The 21,638-nt window shown below is 36.4% G+C and overlaps 1 protein-coding gene across 1 annotated transcript in view; it reads left to right on the top strand.

Annotated features, from left to right (window-relative positions):
- The window catches only part of LOC105490691 (integral membrane protein 2B), a 28,676-nt gene extending 11,189 nt beyond the window's left edge, over window positions 1–17,487 (top strand). The window contains exons 2-6 of the mRNA XM_011756557.3: window positions 9,501–9,629; window positions 11,830–12,036; window positions 13,737–13,847; window positions 14,410–14,560; window positions 16,755–17,487. Of these exons, the coding sequence (XP_011754859.1) occupies window positions 9,501–9,629; window positions 11,830–12,036; window positions 13,737–13,847; window positions 14,410–14,560; window positions 16,755–16,840 (684 nt within the window). The 3' untranslated portion in view covers window positions 16,841–17,487. The remainder of the gene's footprint in view (window positions 1–9,500; window positions 9,630–11,829; window positions 12,037–13,736; window positions 13,848–14,409; window positions 14,561–16,754) is intronic.
- Window positions 17,488–21,638: the final 4,151 nt, after the last annotated feature.

Genomic DNA, 21,638 nt, shown 5'->3' with positions numbered 1-21,638 from the left:
TTCTACTGCACATGCATTCAGTGCTAGGCAGTAGGGTTCATAGGGTCAAAGCACTTCTCACGTGTAGAGAGACAAATATTCCTGATCTCAAGAACTATAATTATTTTTTCTAGTAGTCATCTTGTTTAACATTTAAAATTCCAAACTTGGACAGAAATTTTCTCTTAACTGTCCTCATTTAAATTATGTTATACTTTCAGATGAATATATTTGGAATTTTCTTACCAAAAGTTATGCCTTTTAAATGAAATTACCCATATTTGAATATGAATGTGTGATAATTATATTGTTGAAAGGCATTAAAAGCCAGCATTTGTATAAAAGTGAATCTAGAACAGGTTTGTTCTTTTTTTTCTTTAATCTTGACACTGAATTTTAGAATGAATTATATAAAATTAGAGCATTAGTATTGTGCTTAAAATTTTTAGGGAAACAGTTAGTTGATACTGGTAACAATGTGGACTCTAGTTTCATTCAGCCAGTGGTAGAGAAAATCTGTCTTCACCAATTTATCTCTGGTAAAGGATATTATTAACAATAAATAACATTTGTGTATAATGCTGTTGTTTACGAACATTTGCCTGCTTGTGCTAGTCTAGGCTTTCTTTTTGCCATCCTGATGCCTTTTACTCACCAATATGAATTTGAAATTCTGCTAAAATTTCACTTTATAAAACGGATACAAGGCCAGGTACAGTGGCTCGTGCCTGTAATCCCAGCAATTTGGGAGGCCAAGGCGAGCGGATCAATTGAGGTCAAGAGTTCGAGACCAGCCTGGCCAACATGGTGAGATCCTGTCTCTACTGAAAAGACAAAAGCCGGCTCTGGTGGCATGAGCCTATAATCCCAGCTGCTCGGAAGGCTGAGGCAGGAAAATTGCTTGAACCTGGGAGGCAGAGGTTGCAGTGAGCTGAGATGGCGCCACTGCACTCCAGCCTTGGTGAGGGTGAGACTCCATCTCAAAAAAAAAAAAAAAAAAAAAAAAAGGATACAGTTCTGTTCAGCGTAGATTGAATAAACACCGTATAGAAATGATAGTCATGTCCGGGCGCGATGGTTCATGCCTGTAATCCCAGCACTTTGGGAGGCCGAGACAGGCGGATCACGAGGTCAGGAGATCCAGACCATCCTGGCTAACACGGTGAAACCCCGTCTCTACTAAAAATACAAAAATTAGCCGGGTGTGGTGGCAGGCGCCTGTAGTCCCAGCTACACGAGAGGCTGAGGCAGGAGAATGGCGTGAACCCGGGAGGCGGAGCTTGCAGTGAATGGAGATCGCGCCACTGCACTCCAGCCTAGGCGACAGAGCGAGACTCCCTCTCAAAAAAAAAAAAAAAAGAAATGATAGTAATTTTTTAAACTATATAGAAAAAAGAATAGGAGATTTTAAACTTATTATTCATATATGTTAATATTCTACTTTGCACTACCCTGCTTGTCTGATACAAAAGTGATTAAGTTATGATCCAACTCTAAATGCATTGCATTGATAGTCTGCCCTTTTTTTTTTCCCAGTTCCAACCTATTTTTATTTAACCTAAGACTGTGCTAGTTTTATGTGATGCTAATAATTTGGTTCAAGTTTCATAGATTTCTCACAGTAGTTACATTATTATGCAATGGCTTTAAATTTTATTGTTTTTTCTTTCTGTATTGCTGCTTTTATGTTGCAGGATTTTTTAACAAAAAAGTATGTTAATGAGAAATCTGTTTTGTAGACCCTGTCGTTTGAGATTAAGTTCTCCTTTTCAAACCTTTCCCATTTGAATTCCAGTACAGAATAATGCCTTAATGTCATTAATCATAACATGTTGGTATAATTCCCAATTTTGACTCTAAATACTAATTTATCTTAACTAAATGAAATCCAATAATTGACAAAAGGTCAGAGGCCTTTGTGAAATATATCATAGTACTTACAAATATAGAGAGCAAGTTTCTGTATAATGCCAGACACTTGGAAAACTGCTTCTTTTTTATGTGTCAAACATAACGTTTATAGTGGACTTCCTCACTGCAGTTGAGACAGTAGCAATCTCATTTCAAAAGGCAAATTAAAAAGCAAAATTCAGATACTGATTTAAATGAATAAGAAAAAATGCAAACAAATGTTCGATGTCCTCATGGATTGTTAACTTTTCAGCCAGAGATTTTGTGTTTTACATATAGCAGATATATTTGGTAATCAATGCAGTTAATAATTAGCGGATCACCACATCATGTCCTTTTGATGCTTTCATACTGAGGAAAGAAACCTAATGTAGAAACCAAGTGAATATGTCCCAGTCTACAAAACCCAGAACTCAAAACCCTTTATATGGAAAAGTAGTTTAGATTGATTATTTAATATAAATAGGATCCCAGAAGGCAGTATACCCAGTCATAGCTGGAAGTGAAGATCAGAGTTCAAAACCTAGCAACATGGTAGAAAAGAACTAGGTATATTTGGTCTCCAACTAGGGAGAAAAAAAGATGAGAGGAGTTGAAAATACTAGAACATTAATGGGAAATGTGTAGTTTTTTTATTTTGTTTGAGATGGAGTCTTACTTTGTCACCAGGCTGGAGTTCAGTGGCGCCATCTCAGCTCACTGCAACCTCCACCTCCTGGGTTCAAGCGATTCTTGTGCCTCAGCCTCCTGAGTAGCTGGGATTACAGGCACAAGCCACCACACCCAGCTAATTTGTGTATTTTTATTCGAGATGGGGTTTCACCATGTTGGCCAGGATAGTCTCGATCTCCTGACCTTGTGATCCGCCCACCTCAGCCTCCCAGAGTGCTGGGATTACAGGCATGAGCCACTGCACCCAGCCGGGAAATCTAGTTTTTAAAAGTGTGAATCACTAAATTGTTTTAATGTCCCAGCTGTTTTTCTGTTTTGGAAAGCATTATGCCAGCCAAACAACACATCTGTGGGCAGCTGGCCTATGCACCCCCATATTTACCTGTGTTACCCAGCATGTTTCTAAGTAACTAAATCTGTTTCTGAATGTTCGGTATATTTTGAGTTGAATATATTGTGTTGGATTTTTTCTCTCTATATGTTTTTTGAATAAATAGTATTGGTTCTTTTCTGTATATGTATTTTTTGATAATACAATTTTTAACCCTAAGAGATGTTTTCCTCTTTAGTATCCTGGTTCCTAAAGCACTGTTGTTGCATTTGATATAGAAATGTAAAATACTATATCTGAGCACTTTGAAAAATGTCTCTTAAAAGCTTCAGTAAACCTGTAAAAAAGGTTCAAATAGAGGTGCCTAAGAATGTGAAGTGATTTGTTAGTTTGAGAACAGAATTAAAATTACATGAAAAAATATACATTTTTATTTAAGTTTATAATTGAAGCACATTTACTAAAGCCTCTTAGGGAACTGATTGAGGTGACCTAATTCTTAACTAATTGAAGTACCAGAAAAGAATTTGTCCTTCATTTTGTTTAAGATATAACTTCTTAAGTAATTTTATTTTATCATCTAATGCTGAGATTTATTTGAACTAGAAATTAGTACTGTGCCAGAGTGAGAGTGCTTCTGAAAGCCAGGTCTTTCTGTATCTACTGTTGCAAGGTGGTTATAGGCCAGTGTGTGCTGCAGTGTCTTCATTTATAAACTGGGCTAAAAAACTTGAGGTTTAGGAAGATTAATTAGATAATAATTGTGCAGCACCTGTGGGAGTTCTGTTACCTTTTAAGCACCATGCAAGGTGCACCAGTTTTACTGCAGTAGAAGGGAGGAAATGTCTCGGTGACTTGTTTTAAATTAGGCCAGGTAAAGTTATATACCCCAGTGAAGAAGCTCTTGTTAGTGGTTTTTCTTTTTCTTTTTTTAAATTATGAAATATTTCAAGCACACAAAATACAGAGAACCTGAAATATATTTTGTACGTTTTGAAAGTCTTAAATATCACATACTTACAAAACACTTAAATATGTGGTGTTATATATTGTGCAACCTGCCTTTTCTGGGGGGTCAGCAATTACGTTTCTTACGCTTATCTAAAAATCAGCAGTGCTAGTACATTTGTTTTTTTTTTTTTTTTAATTTTTATTTTTTAATAGAGATAGGGTCTTGCTATGTTGCCCAGACTGGTCTCGAACTCCTGGGCTCAAGCAATCCTCCTGCCTCTGCCTCCTAAAGTGCTGAGAGTATAGCCATGAGCCACTGGGCCTGTTCACTAGTTGAATCTTTTTAGCAGTATTATATGAATCTATAATAATTTATTTCAATTTTTTTTGTTGTTGCCGACAATGTAGTGTATATTCTTGGACATATTTCCTTACATATTCAAAAGTTTATCCAGGATTTATACCTAGGAATAGAATCGCCAGGTCATAAGATAAATGTATGTCAGGGGTGTCCAATCTTTTGGCTTTCCTGGGCCACACTGGAAGAAGAATTGTTTTGAGCCACACATAAAATACACTAACACTAACAATTGTTGATGAGCTGGAGAAAAAATCACAAAAAAAAATCATAATGATTTAAGAAAGTTTATGAATTTCTGTTGGGCCACATTCAAAGCTGTCCTGGGCCATACGCAGCCTATGGGCCACGGGTTGGACAAGCTTGGTGTTTATTAGATACTGCCAAATTGTTCTCCAAAGCAATTATACCTAAATTTTTGTCGAGTGGAAGTTCCCAGGTTCCCTTTGTTACACACTTTTTCTAGCACTTGGTGTTAGATATTCTTTTATTGCCTGGTAGATAGGAACTCAGTTGATTTCCTTTCCGCCCTCTGTATTAAAATATAATTTACATGGAATAAAACTCATGCATTTTATGTGTACAATTTGATTGAATTTATGGTAATTGTATAAGGTCATATATCCACCCCAACAGTCAAGATACGAAACATTTCCATCACCCTAATAAGTTTCTTCACGCCTGTTTGTAGTCAGTCTCCCCTTCCCCAGCCAGTAAGCTGCTTTTGTCATTACAGTTTTGCCTTTTCTAGAATTTGATAAAGATGTAATCATACAGTGAGTAATCTTTTGTGCTAGACTTCTTTCACTTAGCATGTTTTTGAGATTCAGTCCTGATGGTGTGTGTTATTTTGTTCCTTTTTGTTGCTTTCTATTTCATGGTATGAATATACCACAATTCATTCATTCATCAGTTGATGGATATTTGGGTTGTTTCTAGTTTGGGGCTAGTATATAAATAATGATGCTGTAAATATTCATGTACAAATGTTTGACTCAGTTGATTTTTGATTATTGATATTTAAAAATCTTGCCACCCTCTAATTAGTTTGAATAATTTGACTCTTAGATTTTCTACATAGACAAATTATTTACAAATAATAACAGTTTTGTTTTCTTTTTTCTAATACCTAATCTTGTTATCGTTTGTGTACTTGCTGTAGGATCTCTAGTACAGTGTTCAATGGAAACAGTCAATTTTAGTGGGCATTCCTGTATTCCTCAATTAAAAGGGTATGGTGAAGTATAAAGTTTCACCATTAAGAATGAGGCTTTCTATAGGCTTTTGATTGTTAGCCTTACTGATGTTAAAGAATTTCAGCCTTTGCTAGTTTGCAAAGATTTTTTTTTTTAATGGAAGTTGAATTTTGTCAAATACGTTTTCTGTATATTTTGAGATAGGCACGGGGTTTTTCTTCTTAAATCTTACGTGGCTTTTTCTTTAAGTAAAGCTTACTCTTTGAAGTGTTAAAATTTAATCACTCTAAAAACATTTTTAATAAATCTCTTAGATTAAAAACTTTTTAATCTTGAGCATACTTTAATCCCTTCTTCATGACTCAGATTGTATTATGGAACATCATTTATCTATCATACATGGTGTTAATTCTTGACTATAAATTGCTCAAGGTTTAAGCCATGTCTTAATCACATTTGAATTTCCCACAGGATCTAGCACAGTATATTGCAAATAGCAGGCATTAATAAATGCTGAACTAGGCTACCTCTCTTGCTAAATAGCCACAGTTTGTTTTACGTTATGAATTATGTTGCATCTCTCCCTTCCCTCATTATCATGCTGGCTGCTGATATAACTTTTATGAATCATAAAGAATTAAATAATCACGCTTTTTAAAAAATATATCTAAGCTGGCCAGGCATGGTGGCTCACGCCTGTAATCCCAGCACTTTGGGAAGCCGAGGTGGGTGAATCATGAGGTCAGGAGATCGAGACCATCCTGGCTGACACGGTGAAACCTTGTCTCTACTAAAAATACAAAAAGTTAGCCAGGCGTGGTGGCAGGTGCCTGTAGTCCAGGCTGCTCTGGAGGCAGAGGCAGGAGAATGGTGCGAACCCAGGAGACAGAGCTTGCAGTGAGCCGAGATCGCGCCACTGCACTCCAGCCTGGGCAACAGAGCGAGAGAGACTCTGTCTCAAAAAAAAAAAAGAAAGAAAATTGATCTAAGTTTTATTCACTCATCAAATATATAAGTGCCAACTAATGCCAAGCCCAAGCTTGGCTTGGAGCTGCCTGTAATGCAAAATGAATATGAATGGATACTCAAAAGATCTTACAGCCTAGTAGAGAGAGGATCTTTATGTGAATTATTCTAATGAAAGAAAAGTGATCACTAGGAATTTAGAGAGAAAAGATTAGATAGACTTTGCAGATTTAACAGCTCTTCTATGAAGTACATGATGGTGGTGCATAGGTTTGGGGTCTATAATCTGGCTCATCAAACACTCTTGTTTATTTCCTGATTCTTAAGCCACGTTTCACGTTATTGAGGTGCTGAATAAATTGACCTGTGGATAAGTGAAGTGTTTTGTAAGTGAAATTCCTTAAGAAATTGAATTTTTAAAAAACTGTAATAGTGCTGAGAAGTGAGTTTTGAATGAACACGAGAAGTCAAACTCTAGCATGGTTTATAAAGGTCTTTTGTGACCTGCCCCAGTTTCTTGTCCATCATTTCTCATACCCCTTTCCACCATATTGGGCAGTCCAGCCAAAGCATGTGTGGCTCTTGGAAATGTCATGCATTTTAGCTCCATAATTTTTGAAAAATCTCTGCCATATATATAATTTCCTTTAACTCTGTCTTCTGCTGAGGTAATGAGTATTTGTCCTTTAACATTCCACTGAAGTATTTTCTCCCTTGGGAAGTCTTCCTGAGGAGACTTACGTGCTCTCTGTGCATTTTCCTATTAGAGCTCGTATCATATTTATTTCTTTTTGTATATTTGTCTATTTTCCAGACTGATCCAACTGGTCTCTTTCTTGGCAGAGCATCTATTTCCAGTGCCTAGCACAGCTCTTGGCACATAGTAGACATTTATAATTTATTCTCAAAATGATTGTTGAACAGTTAAAAATGATATATTACAATGCCTTGAAATTTGTCATCAATTTGCCAGTTGGGGCTGCATATTCTTTTACAGATGTCTGCCTGTGCTGTTTGGCTATTCATTTATGTACTGTTGGAAGAGAAAGCCTGCCAAATGGGGTGGGTGTGTGCGCACATTTGGCTGTCTCAGCAGCTGATACCAAATGTTGGAAATAACTATTTCCATCTGTCATTTTCATTCCCCCCACTCTCCCTCCACCCTAAAATTAATTATGTTAGGAACAATTTCTTACCTCCTTAGATACTTAGACAAGGGCTCAAGCAAAAGATGTATACTTGATCATTAAAGTTTTGTAATACCTTATGACTCCATGGAATTCTTGTAACTTTCTTTTCACAGCTGGGATATCTTACATGGCTTGATAAATTCTTCAGACTTATTACATACTTTAATTCCTTGCAATACACTCATTGTCTTACATACATAGTATATTGACATGTGCTACAGAAACCATGACATTCTCATAGCAATGGACTGATTCTTAGAATAAACAGTATTTGTTGTTCGATGTTAAATTCCATGTTTGAAATCTCAACCTAAGAACACACTATATCACATCACATTGTTGTTGGTTGCTTCAGCATCTGGGATTAGACCTTTCTCAGTGGTATCATGTTAAAGTTCTTCATCTTAGAATTAAAAACATATAATGTTAGGTTTCATTCCTAACTGAATTCTTGCTTCAACCAAATCTGTGTTCTAATACAGGGGTCCCCAACCACCAGGCCGCAGACCGGTACCGGAACTGGTCTTGGCTAGGAACTTGGCTGCACAGTTAGCATTGCTGCCTGAGCTCCACCTCCTCTCAGATCAGCGGGGACGTTACTGTACGTGTTAGGGATCTAGGTTGTGCGCTTCTTATGAGAATCTAATGCCTGATGATCTTCTGAGGTGGAACAGCTTCACCCCAAAACCATATCCCAACCCCCTTCAATCTGTCTGTGGAAAAATTGTCTTCTACGAAACTGGTCCCTGGTGCCAAAAAGGGTTGTGGAGGGCTGTTCCAGTAACCCATCCTGTTCTTGTGCATCATTCATAGTTTTTCTTCCTAATTTTTTATCCTATTAGATAGGTTTAGGTGAAGTCTACTTTCTCCCTTAAGCCTACCCCATATTGGGTTCTCCAAGTAAAGGACAGAGTCATGTACTTCAAGAGGCTGTTCATGTATACTATGAATTTTTGCAGTCTTTACTATTTATTGAGTGACTACTTATTTAGGTATCTTTGTTTTCTTAGCTCTTTGCACGTGAACTTGGGTACAAATCAGAAATTTGCTGTAATTCTAAAGTGACAGAATAGAGGGATCAGGTTATAAGGGCACAGGGAGGGAGGAGTATCTAGGAATTATGAATGTCATGACCCCAAATAATGTTCTAATACTAAATTGTTTTAAGTGGATAAAAATGAAAATTCTATAAAATCTTGTGCTGGTTTTGTTTCTTGAATTTATAAGTAAGTTTTTATCATTGAATATTTTCTCATTTTTTTCTACTGCTTCTATCTTTAAAAGAAAGTGAAGAATTTTATCAGACCATGGTTTAGAGTAGAGCAGTGGGATAATAGGATTATGTATTCTTATGTATAGAATTTTATCCTATTTTTTGAAATTCTAATTGTTTAAATAATTTTAGTATCATTGTTTGTTCTGTTCCTTATTTTCCTGTAATTTTTTCTTGTGGATGGTTTAGAATAGTTTTATACCTGGTATGAAATATAAACCATCTGTAGCAGGCCTAACACATAATTTCATAAACGATCAGATAGAGAGATGCCCTGGATTTATAATTTACAAGGCTCATCATCGTATTATATGACCAAGTTGTAGCATAACCTCTTCTAAATTATTAAATTTTAGAAGATATCACCAAAAGTTGTGCATGCAAAATAAAAATTATGGAGTGTATCATTGCTTGAGTCAGGGTTAGCAGGTGGGGTGTTGAGATTAGAAGTAGACAACTCTCCTAGAGACCAATGTCCCAGTCCAAGAACCATTAAGATGAGCCCTGGAGCTACCATTTAATCATTCCTGGGTTGATTTTGATGAGAGGCACAACTCCTTTGGTCTTTATGTCTTCATTTATTAAAATGATAATCCATGAGGTTTTTCCGATCCTGAGCCTTCTGTTGTTCTGTCTGGAGATAAGATACTTAACTGTCTTTTTCATATTTTAGGACCCAGATGATGTGGTACCAGTTGGCCAAAGAAGAGCCTGGTGTTGGTGCATGTGCTTTGGACTGGCATTTATGCTTGCAGGTGTTATTCTAGGAGGAGCATACTTGTACAAATATTTTGCACTTCAAGTAAGTGGAAAAATTATTTTGTGTCTCTGATTTTTTTTTTTTTTTTTTTGCCTCTCCTGATGTGCGTTACAAAATTGTTTACAACTTGCTGTAAGCTTGTACTTTTTATCTGTGACCTTCAGCCAGAGTGGTAGTTCTATTTTAAAGCTGTGTTTAAACATCTCTCCATGATATGTTTGCTGAGCCCATCACACACAGTCACTAAAAGCAGAGTAACTTGAAATGTTGCTGACTAAAGGATTTATTTAGGTCATTGGGTGATTTTACTAACCTTTATTTTCCTACTATAAATAAGGGTTGAGAGGAATAGTATTATGAATTGCCAGTTGAATAAATACATCAGCCACAAATGTCATATTGATAGGCCATAACTTGATAGTCAGCTTGGACTCCCCTTGGTCCTACTGTACCCTTGGGCCCAGAGTACAGTAAGACCATGTCTCTGCTTCTTTTCCAGTCACTGGTTTCACTAAAGAACTGGGTGACTTCAGCGGTGATATTGAAATAACATAGGATTAATAGTAATCCCAGTGGGTTAAGACAAAGGGTTTTCCTTCTGATTAATTATAATTTACAGTCTATTTTGTGATATATTTCTCTTGGCAATAATTCAGAAGTTTTTTTAGGAGTTTTGAAGAGGAAATTACTTTCAAGGTTTTACGACTACTTCAACTGTTTCAAAATTTGGAGAAAGTTGACAACGAGACTTATTAAAATAATTTAAATAACTAATTTTGAAACGTTCTCAATTTCATGCTCATTTTCTTCTGTGTTGTTCAAGATGATCAATCACATGTTGATAGACATTACCAAAATACTAGTCATCTTTTTTAATACCGTTTTTTTACAAGAAATACATATAGTATAGAAAAAATCATTGCAATTCCATTTTCCGGAGATAACATTTGGTGCATTAACTGTTTTTTTTTGTTTGTTTGTTTTTGTTTTTAACGGAGTTTCGCTCTTGTTGCCCAGGCTGGAGTGCAATGGCGCGATCTCGGCTCACTGCACCCTCCACCTCCCGGGTTCAAGTAGTTCTCCTGCCTCAGCCTCCCAAGTAGCTGAGATTACAAGTGCCTGCCACCACACCTGGCTAATTTTTGTACTTTTAGTAAAGACAGGGTTTCACTATGTTGGCCGGGCTGGTCTCGAACTCCTGACCTCAGGTGATCCACCCACCTTGGCCTCCCAAAGTGCTAGGATTACAGGCGTAAGCCACCACGCCTGGCCCGGTGCATTCACATTTTATATACCCTTAGTCTTTATTGTGTGTGTAGAGTGTGTGTGTGTGTGTGTGTGTGTGTGTGTGTACATGTACTGTGTGTTTGGTTTTTTTTGAGATGGGATCTCACTCTGTCACCCGGGCTGGAGTGCGGTGGTGCAATCACAGCTCACTGCAGCCTCAACCTCTTGGGCTCAAGCAATTCTCCTGCCTCAGCCTCCCCAGTAGTAGCTAGGACTACAGGTGTGTGGTACCATGCCCAGCTAATTTTTTCATTTTTTGTGGAGACACAGTCTCACCATGTTGCCCAGGCTGGTTTTGAACTCCTGGGCTCAAGCAGTTCATCTGTCTCAGGCCTCCACCCCCAAAGTATTAGGATTACAGGCATGAGTTACTGCACCCGACCCCATATACTGTTTTTTCTTTTTGTAAAAGTAAGACAGTAGTATAAAGATTTGCTGTAATCAGTATTTTCCCCTGAATTGTGATATAAAGGGAAAATTAGAACTACTTATATGCATATAGAAATTTCAGAAAAGTTATCCCTTTTTTGGCTAATAAGAAAAAAGTCATTTAATTAGTAGACCATATCAAAACTTTTTAATATATTCTTTCAGAAAAACTTAGTTTTAGAATATATTCTTTTATAAAAACTGCTTACAAGTAGAGTTAGGTCTGTTGTTTCTTTATATTTATTTGTTACTGGATAGCTGATTATTTTTATGTTCTATTTTCACCTACCACGAAAAGTAAAGGGAAAACCAGCTGCCTTTCTTCTTTTGAAGCTGTTCTTTTACAGTGCTTCAAAACCTGATCTTAAAGAATATGCTAACTCTGTAATTAAACTGTCTGACTTGTCATCTAAAAGCAAGAGTTTGCAAGCAAAATGCTATTTAGATAGAGGTGGCAGCTTAAGTAATGCTTATTTAAAAACCTGTCTCATGCTGAATTGCTGAAATGAGTCTTTAAACTCTATAGCCAGATGACGTGTACTACTGTGGAATAAAGTACATCAAAGATGATGTCATCTTAAATGAGCCCTCTGCAGATGCCCCAGCTGCTCTCTACCAGACAATTGAAGAGAATATTAAAATCTTTGAAGAAGAAGAAGTTGAATTTATCAGTGTGCCTGTTCCAGAGTTTGCAGATAGTGATCCTGCCAACATTGTTCATGACTTTAACAAGGTGAGCCAAGTGTCCAGAATTGTAGAAAGAGTGCAGGTTCTGTAGTTTATGCTTTTTGTAGTTTTAATTTCAATATTTGCTAGTTTATTATATTTAGAGTTCAGTTTAATAAACTGTCAACATTTGGTGGGCTCTGCTTTGTCTGAAGCAGACCCTGGTGACCCAGCCTTCTCATATCTTGTCTTTCCTTTCCCTTAAAGCCCACCTCATGACTGTTCCTCCTTTGCTGACAAACTAATATTTTTTATATGTTCCCACATTTTCTTAGATAAGAGGTAATTTATGTCTCTGTTTTTTGGTAGCATTTTCAAAATCAATAATTTTGTTAATCTGTTTTTAAGTTCTCGTTCTACATTTCCCCCCAGCTTTTGAGCATTTTTATGTAATGCAGAAAAGTTGAATATCCAAAATCCTCCACTTTGTTCCAGATATTGTCATATTTGCTTCATCTCTTTTTCTGTCATTTGATGTAAGTACTTATGCTGTTATCTCTCAAGAATGAGATGTCCTCCTACATAACCACATCATTATCACATCTAAGAAAATTAACATGATCTTGTAGGACAGATCTGTGGGGGATACAAGCTAAGACCCCCCAGTGGATGTCTGAAACCGCAGATAGTACCAAACCGTATATATACTATGTTTTTCCGTATTAGTGTACATATATACATACGTTAAAATTTAATTTACAAATTAGCCACAGTAATAGATTAACAATAATTAATAAAACAGTTAAAATACTATAATAAAAGGTATGTGAAGGTGGTTTCTCAAAATATTTTACTATACTGTACTTACCTAGGTATTTGTGGACTGTAGTTAACTGAAGGTAACTGAAACTCAGGAAGCACAACCTCAGATAAGAGAGACTACTGTATTTAATATGTTTACAATTTATATTTGTGTTTAAATTTCCCCAATTTTTGTCCCAATAATTTTTTGTTTTTTCAAATCGGGATTCAGAGATTCAGAAGTTCATGTATCACCTGTGATTTTTGTGTCTCTCTGTATAAGCTTGCCATTTTGAACACTCCAATATATTACTGAAGTTAGCTTTGCAAACATTTCGTGCCTGATACATCTGATGGATGTTTAGAAACCAGTTTGAAAATTTACTTATTTCAAGGAAATAAACATCCAAAGCAAATAGTAAATAATAAAAGCTAACACCGAGCTCTTAGGAATCAAAATGTTGACATTGTTTGGTTTAACTTATTCTTAAAAACCATCCTATGAGACAGTCTTTCTCAACCAGCATTTCTCATTTGAACCATAGAACACAAAATCATTTAAATGACTGTTTCTCCAATGTTCTAACGATGGTAGTAGTATTGAAGATACATACAAGAAAACTTAATCTTTATGCACAATGGACAGATAGCCTTAGAGGGCATTTGAGCTTATAAGTGAGAAAGTTAAATTGCTTAATTATATAAGTATTTGCAGTTAATTTAAATATGTATTATTATTTATTATAGAAATACACTCTTGATGAGCATTTTATTTACTGGTAGCAATATTTTTTCCTCTCCCATTCCCACTTCCAACTTTATCCAGCCAAATTCTGAATTTGTTGAAATGCAAGTGATTTATACATTCTAAAGCCAATTCATTTTAATGATACAAATTATTCTTAAAAATCCAGTTGCTGCCTGTTTTGCTATTACTGTGACTACACTGTATCTTTTTCTTCCCAGAAACTTACAGCCTATTTAGATCTTAACCTGGATAAGTGCTATGTGATCCCTCTGAACACTTCCATTGTTATGCCACCCAGAAACCTACTGGAGTTACTTATTAACATCAAGGTATAAGAATGTTGACTATTTTTTATGAATGATGCCCTTATAGTGTTTTGGAATACCCTGTTGAGAAATTAGCCCTGTAGGAGCTCATTTTATCAGACTGTAGTTAAGAATTTTACAAGGATGAACGAATACTCATGGTTTTTGTTTTTAATGTTTTATATCTTGAAATTGAAATACAATTTCTCAAATAATGTTTTAAGTTTTCCTAAAGAGCCAGAGAGTAAATACTGGCCAACTACTTAATTCTGTTGCCATAGACAATATGTAAAACAAATGAACATGACTATATTCCAAAAAAAACTCTACTTATAAAAATAAGCCGGGGGTGGAGGCTCATGCCTGTAATCCCAGGACTTCGGGAGGCCTAGGTGGGAGATTCGCTTGAGGCCAGGAATTTGAGACCAGCCTGGACAACATAGAACATAAAACAAACAAACAGATGGTGGGTAGTAGTTTGGCAACCTGTTCCATACCATAATGTGTAAGAATTTTGTCTTGTTACTCTAGTCTACTCAGTATATGTTCTGAGATAGTCATCTCATGTATTCTTTTCTGAATGTAGGCTGGAACCTATTTGCCTCAGTCGTATCTGATTCATGAGCACATGGTTATTACTGATCGCATTGAAAACATTGATCACCTGGGTTTCTTTATTTATCGACTGTGTCATGACAAGGAAACTTACAAACTGCAACGCAGAGAAACTATTAAAGGTAATACTTTTTAAATGTTGAAGTGTTGGGCAGAAAAGTTCATTGCGTTAAACTAGATTTAGGTGAAGCCTAGTCATTGTTACCAATATACTTGCCATGAGTGAGATAATATTGTGTCGTTATATAATATTCCCAGGTTTCTATAGAATTATCTTAATTCTATTTATAAGTCCGCCCTTTTCAGATGGAGAGAAAAGGTCAATGTGAAATGTCATTGCCTTGAGATGCTGGTACCTCATTTTCCATCTCGTTAGTCACCCTATCCAACTTCACATCCTCACCACTGTGGTTCAGCCATACTGAAAGGGTTTTTATTATCCAGAGGGTCTCTTGGGACCAGGTCTTCAGCTGTGTTTTCAGAGATCTGGATTCTAAGTAGGCCGTTTGCCTTTTGGATCATATTGGGAATAATCACTGTCAGGGTAGTTGGAAAGGAATTTGGGTGAAGAATTAAGAGCATTGATACAACTAATGTTGTAGCTTTGCCAAATCATTTAACCTTTATTTTCTCACCTGAAATATAAGGATTACAGTATCTCCCCATTTCCTTTTAAGCTCATTGTGAAAATAAAGTACATGTAGCAGCTGTGGAAAGTAAGAAGTGCCATTCAGATACACTGTGGTGTGATTTCTTTGGAATTGTGTCACCCAGTAAAAGTGCTTTCCTGGCTTTTTGCTAGCATTTTAAATAATACTGTTCTCTCATCTCTGGCTGTTGAGTCATCTGAAACCAGCTTGATTGCATGTTTTTTTTTTTTCCCCCAACTTTAATTTTAGATTCAGGGGGTACATGTGCAGGTTTGTTTCAAAGGGTGTATTATATTATCTGATGGGAGGTTTGGGGTACAAATGATCCATCACTCAGGTAGTGAGCATAGTACCCAATAGGTAGTTTCTCTTTTTTTTTTTTTTTTTAATTATTATCAAGTTCTGGGTTACATGTGTACAATATGCAGGTTTGTTGCATAGGTATACAGGTGCCATGTTGGTTTGCTGCACCCATCAACCTGTCACCAAATTAGGTATTTCTCCTAATGTTATCCCTCCCCAAGGCCCCCACCTCCCGACAGGCCCCAGTGTGTGATGTTCCCCTCCCTGTGTCCATGTATTCTTATTGTTCACCTCCCACTTATGAGTGAGAACATGCGGTGTTTGGTTTTCTGATCTTGTGATAGTTTGCTGAGAATAATGATTTCCAGCTTCATCCATGTCCCTGCAAAGGACATGAACTCATCCTTTTTTATGGCTGCATAGAATTCCATGGAGTATAGGTGCCACATTTTCTTAATCCAGTCTATCATTGATGGACATTTGGGTTGGTTCCAAGTCTTTGCTATTGTGAATAGTGCTGCCGTAAACATACATATGTATGTGTCTTTATCATAGCATGATTTATAATCCTTTGGGTATATGCCCAGTAACGGGATTGTTAGGTCAAATGGTATTTCTAGTTCTAGATCCTTGAGGAATCGCCACACTGTCTTCCACAATGGTTGAACTAATTTACACTCCCACCAACAGTGTAAAAGCATTCCCCAATAGGTAGTTTTTCAACCCTTACCTCCTCCCTCCCTCCCTCCCTTCCTTATAGTCCCCTGTATGTATTGTTCCCATCTTTATGTCAGTGAGTACCCAGTGTTTACCTCCTACTAATAAGTGAGAGCATTGTAAGGTAGGTATTTGGCTTTCTGTTTCTGGGTTAATTCATTTATGATAATGGTCTCCAGCTGCATCCATATTGCTGCAAAGGACATGATTTCATTCTTTTTTACTGCTGTGTTGATTTCTTACATTTAAAAATGCTCTTGGCTCATAATTTCTTTTTAAGTCAGCCTTACACATGCCATGAAATTTACCCTTTTTAGTGTGCAATTCTGAGTTTCCACAAAGATACACATGGTCTTGCAAGCACCACCATAGTCAAGATACGGAACATTTTTAATACCTTCAAGTTCATGAATTTGTAAGCAATCTGTGTAGCATTATTAATGTTGCTGTGATCTGTCAATATATTAATAGTTCAGAAAAGGGAGAAAAATTATTTTTCTTCAGCATAAACAGATTCAAACTGTAGAAGTTTTTGTGGAGTATAGAGTGAAATACTTCTATACATCTAAATAATAACTATAAAAAATATGTGAATGTTTATGACTAAAGAATCAAAATTTTAAAAAACTTTTTCCCTCTCCAACAGGTATTCAGAAACGTGAAGCCAGCAATTGTTTCGCAATTCGGCATTTTGAAAACAAATTTGCCGTGGAAACTTTAATTTGTTCTTGAACAGTCGAGAAAAACATTATTGAGGAAAATTAATACCACAGCATAATCCCACCCTTTACATTTTGTGCAGTGATTATTTTTTAAAATCTTCTTTCATGTAAGTAGCAAACAGGGCTTTACTATCTTTTCATCTCATTAATTCAATTAAAACCATTACCTTAAAATTTTTTTCTTTCCAAGTGTGGTGTCTTTTATATTTGAATTAGTAACTGTATGAAGTCATAGATAATAGTACATGTCACCTTAGGTAGTAGGAAGAATTACAATTTCTTTAAATCATTTATCTGGATTTTTATGTTTTATTAGCATTTTCAAGAAGACGGATTATCTAGAGAATAATCATATATATGCATACGTAAAAATGGACCACAGTGACTTATTTGTAGTTGTTAGTTGCCCTGCTACCTAGTTTGTTAGAGCATTTGAGCACACATTTTAATTTTCCTCTAATTAAAATGTGCAGTATTTTCAGTATCATATTTAACTATTTAGAGAATGATTTCCACCTTTATGTTTTAATATCCTAGGCATCTGCTGTAATAATATTTTAGAAAATGTTTGGAATTTAAGAAATAACTTGTGTTACTAATTTGTATAACCCATATCTGTGCAATGGAATATAAATATCACAAAGTTGTTTAACTAGACTGCGTGTTGTTTTTCCCATATAATAAAACCAAAGAATAGTTTGGTTCTTCATATCTTAAGAGAATCCACATAAAGGAAGAAACTATTTTTTAAAAATTCACTTATATATATATATATACAATGAGTAAAATCATAGATTTTTCTTTAAATAAAAATAAGTCCTTTTAATAACTAAACCAGATTCTTTGTGGATACTATTAAAATAACATTTAAGCCTCAACCTTGAATGATGTTGTTTAATATAAAATGCTTTTATTTTTCATGGAAGGGCTATCAAAGCCTAACGTTTCCAAGGAACATAAAAGAACTGTGCTTCTCTGAGAGTGCCTGCCTCAGAAATGGAACATTTTGAGTTAATAATGATGATTCTTATACTTCTAAGTTTGCTTCCTCTCTGAAATAATTCAGAATCCACCCCCATTTAAAATATCTATGATTCATTTCACCTCAAATTCCTAAGACAAAAAATGTCAATTCTGACTTTAGGAGGTCAGAGTTTTTAAAGCTTCAAACTCTTAAAGGATTTGGTCTAGAAACCTATTCTAATTCAAAAGGATATTATTTACTCATGGCTCTTCGTTTCATTTCAGTAATATTGTCAGAGCTTTAAGCCAGTGAGTTGGATATTCAGGAATTAACAATTTTAGAAGATAATATGTTTCAATAAAATGAGAATTGGTTTTTCCTACTTTCCAGGCTCTAAAATTACATGAATTTTCAGGTAGCTGTGAACATTTAGGAGCACATTGCTCATTGAGCATCTTTTATATGCCCAACATACGATATTATGTTGAAGATACATCTGCAAAGAAGAAAAAAAGCCACTGCCATCGTGGAGACTCACAATCTAGGAAAAGAGACGGACAGCAACCAACTAGTTACAATACATTGGGATCAGTAGTATGAAGGAGAACAGGTGTAGGTTCTTTGGAAAACATTTAGGAGAGTCAGTGAGACTTTCAGAATGTGAAGTGCATGGGATTAGGTCATGGAAGACTGTATATGTCATCTTAAGGACTTCATTCAGTAGACCATGGGCCACTATTGAAGCTTTACATTTTGGAAGGAGCTTATTAGTTTGTTTTCCCTGTGATTATAGTAGTAATGCGGTATTAGGGTAGCTGAACTGCAATAATAATCCCAACATCTCACTGGCTTCATGCAGTAGGAATATGCCTTCATCACAGTCCAGTGTGGCAGGCAGCCTCCAGACTCCTAGGGACCCAGACTTACACTTTACTAAATATAATTGTTTCATTTGAATTTTTAAAGGTTTTTGTATAATCATCTTAGTAAAACCTTTGATAATTCTTCACAACATTTGCAATCATTGATTTGGCCACATTGATCTAACATGATACCCATGATTTTACTTCATTTCCATTAGTATTCTGATAAGTTCCTTTAGAGTCAATTGAGTAGAGAGTACCCCTCTCACCCAAGCTTAGTCATCATGTCCCAGGAATTTTGGAACTCCAACTGAGGTTTCAGGTTCATTATTCATTCTAGGGCTGAATGGATAATGTGCCGTTTGAACTCTTGTGCCATGCTGGAAACTGTGGTCTTGGTGTGGCATGGAAAAAACAGGGCAAAGGATGTGGATGAGAAGATGACAAAGAAAATCAGATACGCAGAGAGGACTGCCTGGTCTCTCAGTGGGTTCCAGGGAGACTTGGCTATCCTTCCCTGTTCTTGAGTTCTGTCTAGTCCATTTGGGCTCCTATAAGAAAATACCATAGACTGAGTGACTTCAAACAACAAAAGCTTATTTCTCACAGTTCTGGAAGCTGGCAAGTTCAAGATCAAGTCACCTACAGATTCAGTGTCTGATGACGTCCTCCTTCTTCACAGACAGCTGTCTTCTCTCTGTGACCTTATATCACAGATTTCTCTGGGTTCCTCATATAAAGACACTGATCCCATTCATGGGGGTTCCACTCTGATGACCTAACACCTCTCAAAGGCCCCATTTCCTAATACTATCACCTTGGGGGTAAGGATTTCAACATGAATTTGGGGGGACACAAACATTCAGACCATAGCAAGTTCCATAATGCAGCCCATCGTGCGCGCGTGCGTGTATTTATTTATTTATTTATCTAAGATAGCTCTAGTTTGCTGCTTTGCAACACATTCTGCCCCTATTGCATTGGTTTAAAAAAACAGTACAGAAGTCAAGATGAGACTATGTAAATCTTGACAAGTTGTTAGGATTCTGGCCGTGATTGCTCATCTGTGACGCAGGAGTGAGAGTCTGGCTCGAAAGGTGGCTGAGAATTAAAATAATAGGCATGAAAGTGCTTCGTACAGCTCTTTACAGTTGTTGACAATGCCTTTTTTGAAACCTATCACTGCTGTATGTTAGCAAGCAAACACTGATCTTGTTTTGTAATGTGTAATTTTTCATTTCTGCTTTTCCTATATCCCTTTTTAGACTCCACATCCATATTAGAAGCAAGAAAAAAAACGTACACAGTGTTCTAAATGTTGTTTATCTTGAATAGTAGAAGGAGGAGTGTAAAACTTAAAGGCTGATTAATAATGCAAATGAAAAGACATGGATTATTGAATGGAAAAGGTCTAGATTCTATGTTTGAATGTGGTTATGAATTAATGTTGGCAGAATCTCTAAGATTCTGCTAAGTGCACATTTAATAGTTTACTAGACATCTTCTCTTCCACCTAGCAAAGAGTTTGTTGCCCAGAGTTATATAAATCTTACTCTATTGGACACTAATCTTTGCATGTTTAACTCTTTGAGACTTAGGTTTAACTCTTCGAGACTAAGGACTTCATGTGTATCTATTTAGAAAAAGAACATTTCTTCATCTCCACAAAGCTATACAGCCATCAGTTTGTTGAATATCTTGTCCAAAGTTATTGCTAGCTTGCTGCTTTCTGAGTCTTTGTGGCTAGTGCTTTTTTGAGGAAGAAGCATGATTTAGTCTCAGCTACTATTGATCATTTTAGGCTTTTACTGAAAAACTTAAGAACAATTTAATACTTTTTTTGAACTATTTAGTGAATTTTGAGGCCATAAATTATTTCCTGTTAGCACACAGGTATGGATTGTAGATTCCACACTTAATCTTCCAGCCACCTATTGCAGATTGGTTCTGAGAAGCAGGATGAGTGGGAGTGGGTTCTTTAGGGGTCAAAATTGAGACCTAAGTGGTATAAAACAAGATAATCTAGCTTTCTCCCACTTACAATAATTTGATGGGACTTCTATATCTGATTTTTAAGCTTGCATTTTAGTTTATATTTTCATTGTAAAAAAATCAAATAATATAGAAATGTTGAAGGTAAAATGTAAATGTTCCCCCCATTCTACCATCCTCCTTCCTCAGTCCCATTCCCCAACAGTTTAATGTGCAATACAATAATGTGTGATACACAATGACCTAGTTCTTGCCCTAGTGACTAAGAAGATGCAGACACCTTCTTTTCAAATGATGTGGTCTTACCCCCATCACAAATGGAGTGTATTTAAGAAACCCAAGCCAGAAACCCCAAGTCTTCACAGTCACCATGTCCTCCACCTCCCAATAGCTTCCTGCTGTTCTTCTGCTCTAGTGGTTCTCCCTGCTTCCCCACACCCACCCGTGAGCCACAACAGTCTTTCCAAAACACGAATTTGATGGTTTCACACCCCAGCTTAAAACACTTTCCTGGCTTCCCCTGGTTCTTAGGATAAAGACCAAAATACTTAATGCTGCACAGTCCAGTCCCAACCCACTCTCCAGCTTCATCTTAATCACACCCCTCTTTGCTCCTAGTGTCCTACCACATTGCCTGCCTTACTGTTTCTTAGTAAATGCTATTCTTACTTCCTGAAGATTATTTCCATCTGTTCCTCCCACACCCTTCAGTTAGCTTCCTCTCAACCTTCAGAATTTAGTTCAAGTGACCCTTCCTCAAGAGAAACCTTTCCTGAACCATTAGGAAAGGCTTTTCTTGTTTCTCAGTCTCATAGCATCATCTGTCTCTTTTTTGTGACTTGAATATAATATTTTATGTTTTGTCATTGTTGCTTGTTTGGTTAATGTATTTCCCCCACTAGACTGCTCAATACCTTAGTAGGGCACCTGACATGTAGTTGGAGCTCTTATTTATTGAATGAATGAATGATTCCTTCCTGTACCACTCT

Source organism: Macaca nemestrina, chromosome 16, assembly GCF_043159975.1.
Source record: "Macaca nemestrina isolate mMacNem1 chromosome 16, mMacNem.hap1, whole genome shotgun sequence".
Lineage (NCBI taxonomy): Eukaryota > Metazoa > Chordata > Mammalia > Primates > Cercopithecidae > Macaca > Macaca nemestrina.
The sequence above is the reverse complement of the archived record's forward strand: the minus strand, read 5'-3'. Positions and strand labels throughout refer to the sequence as shown.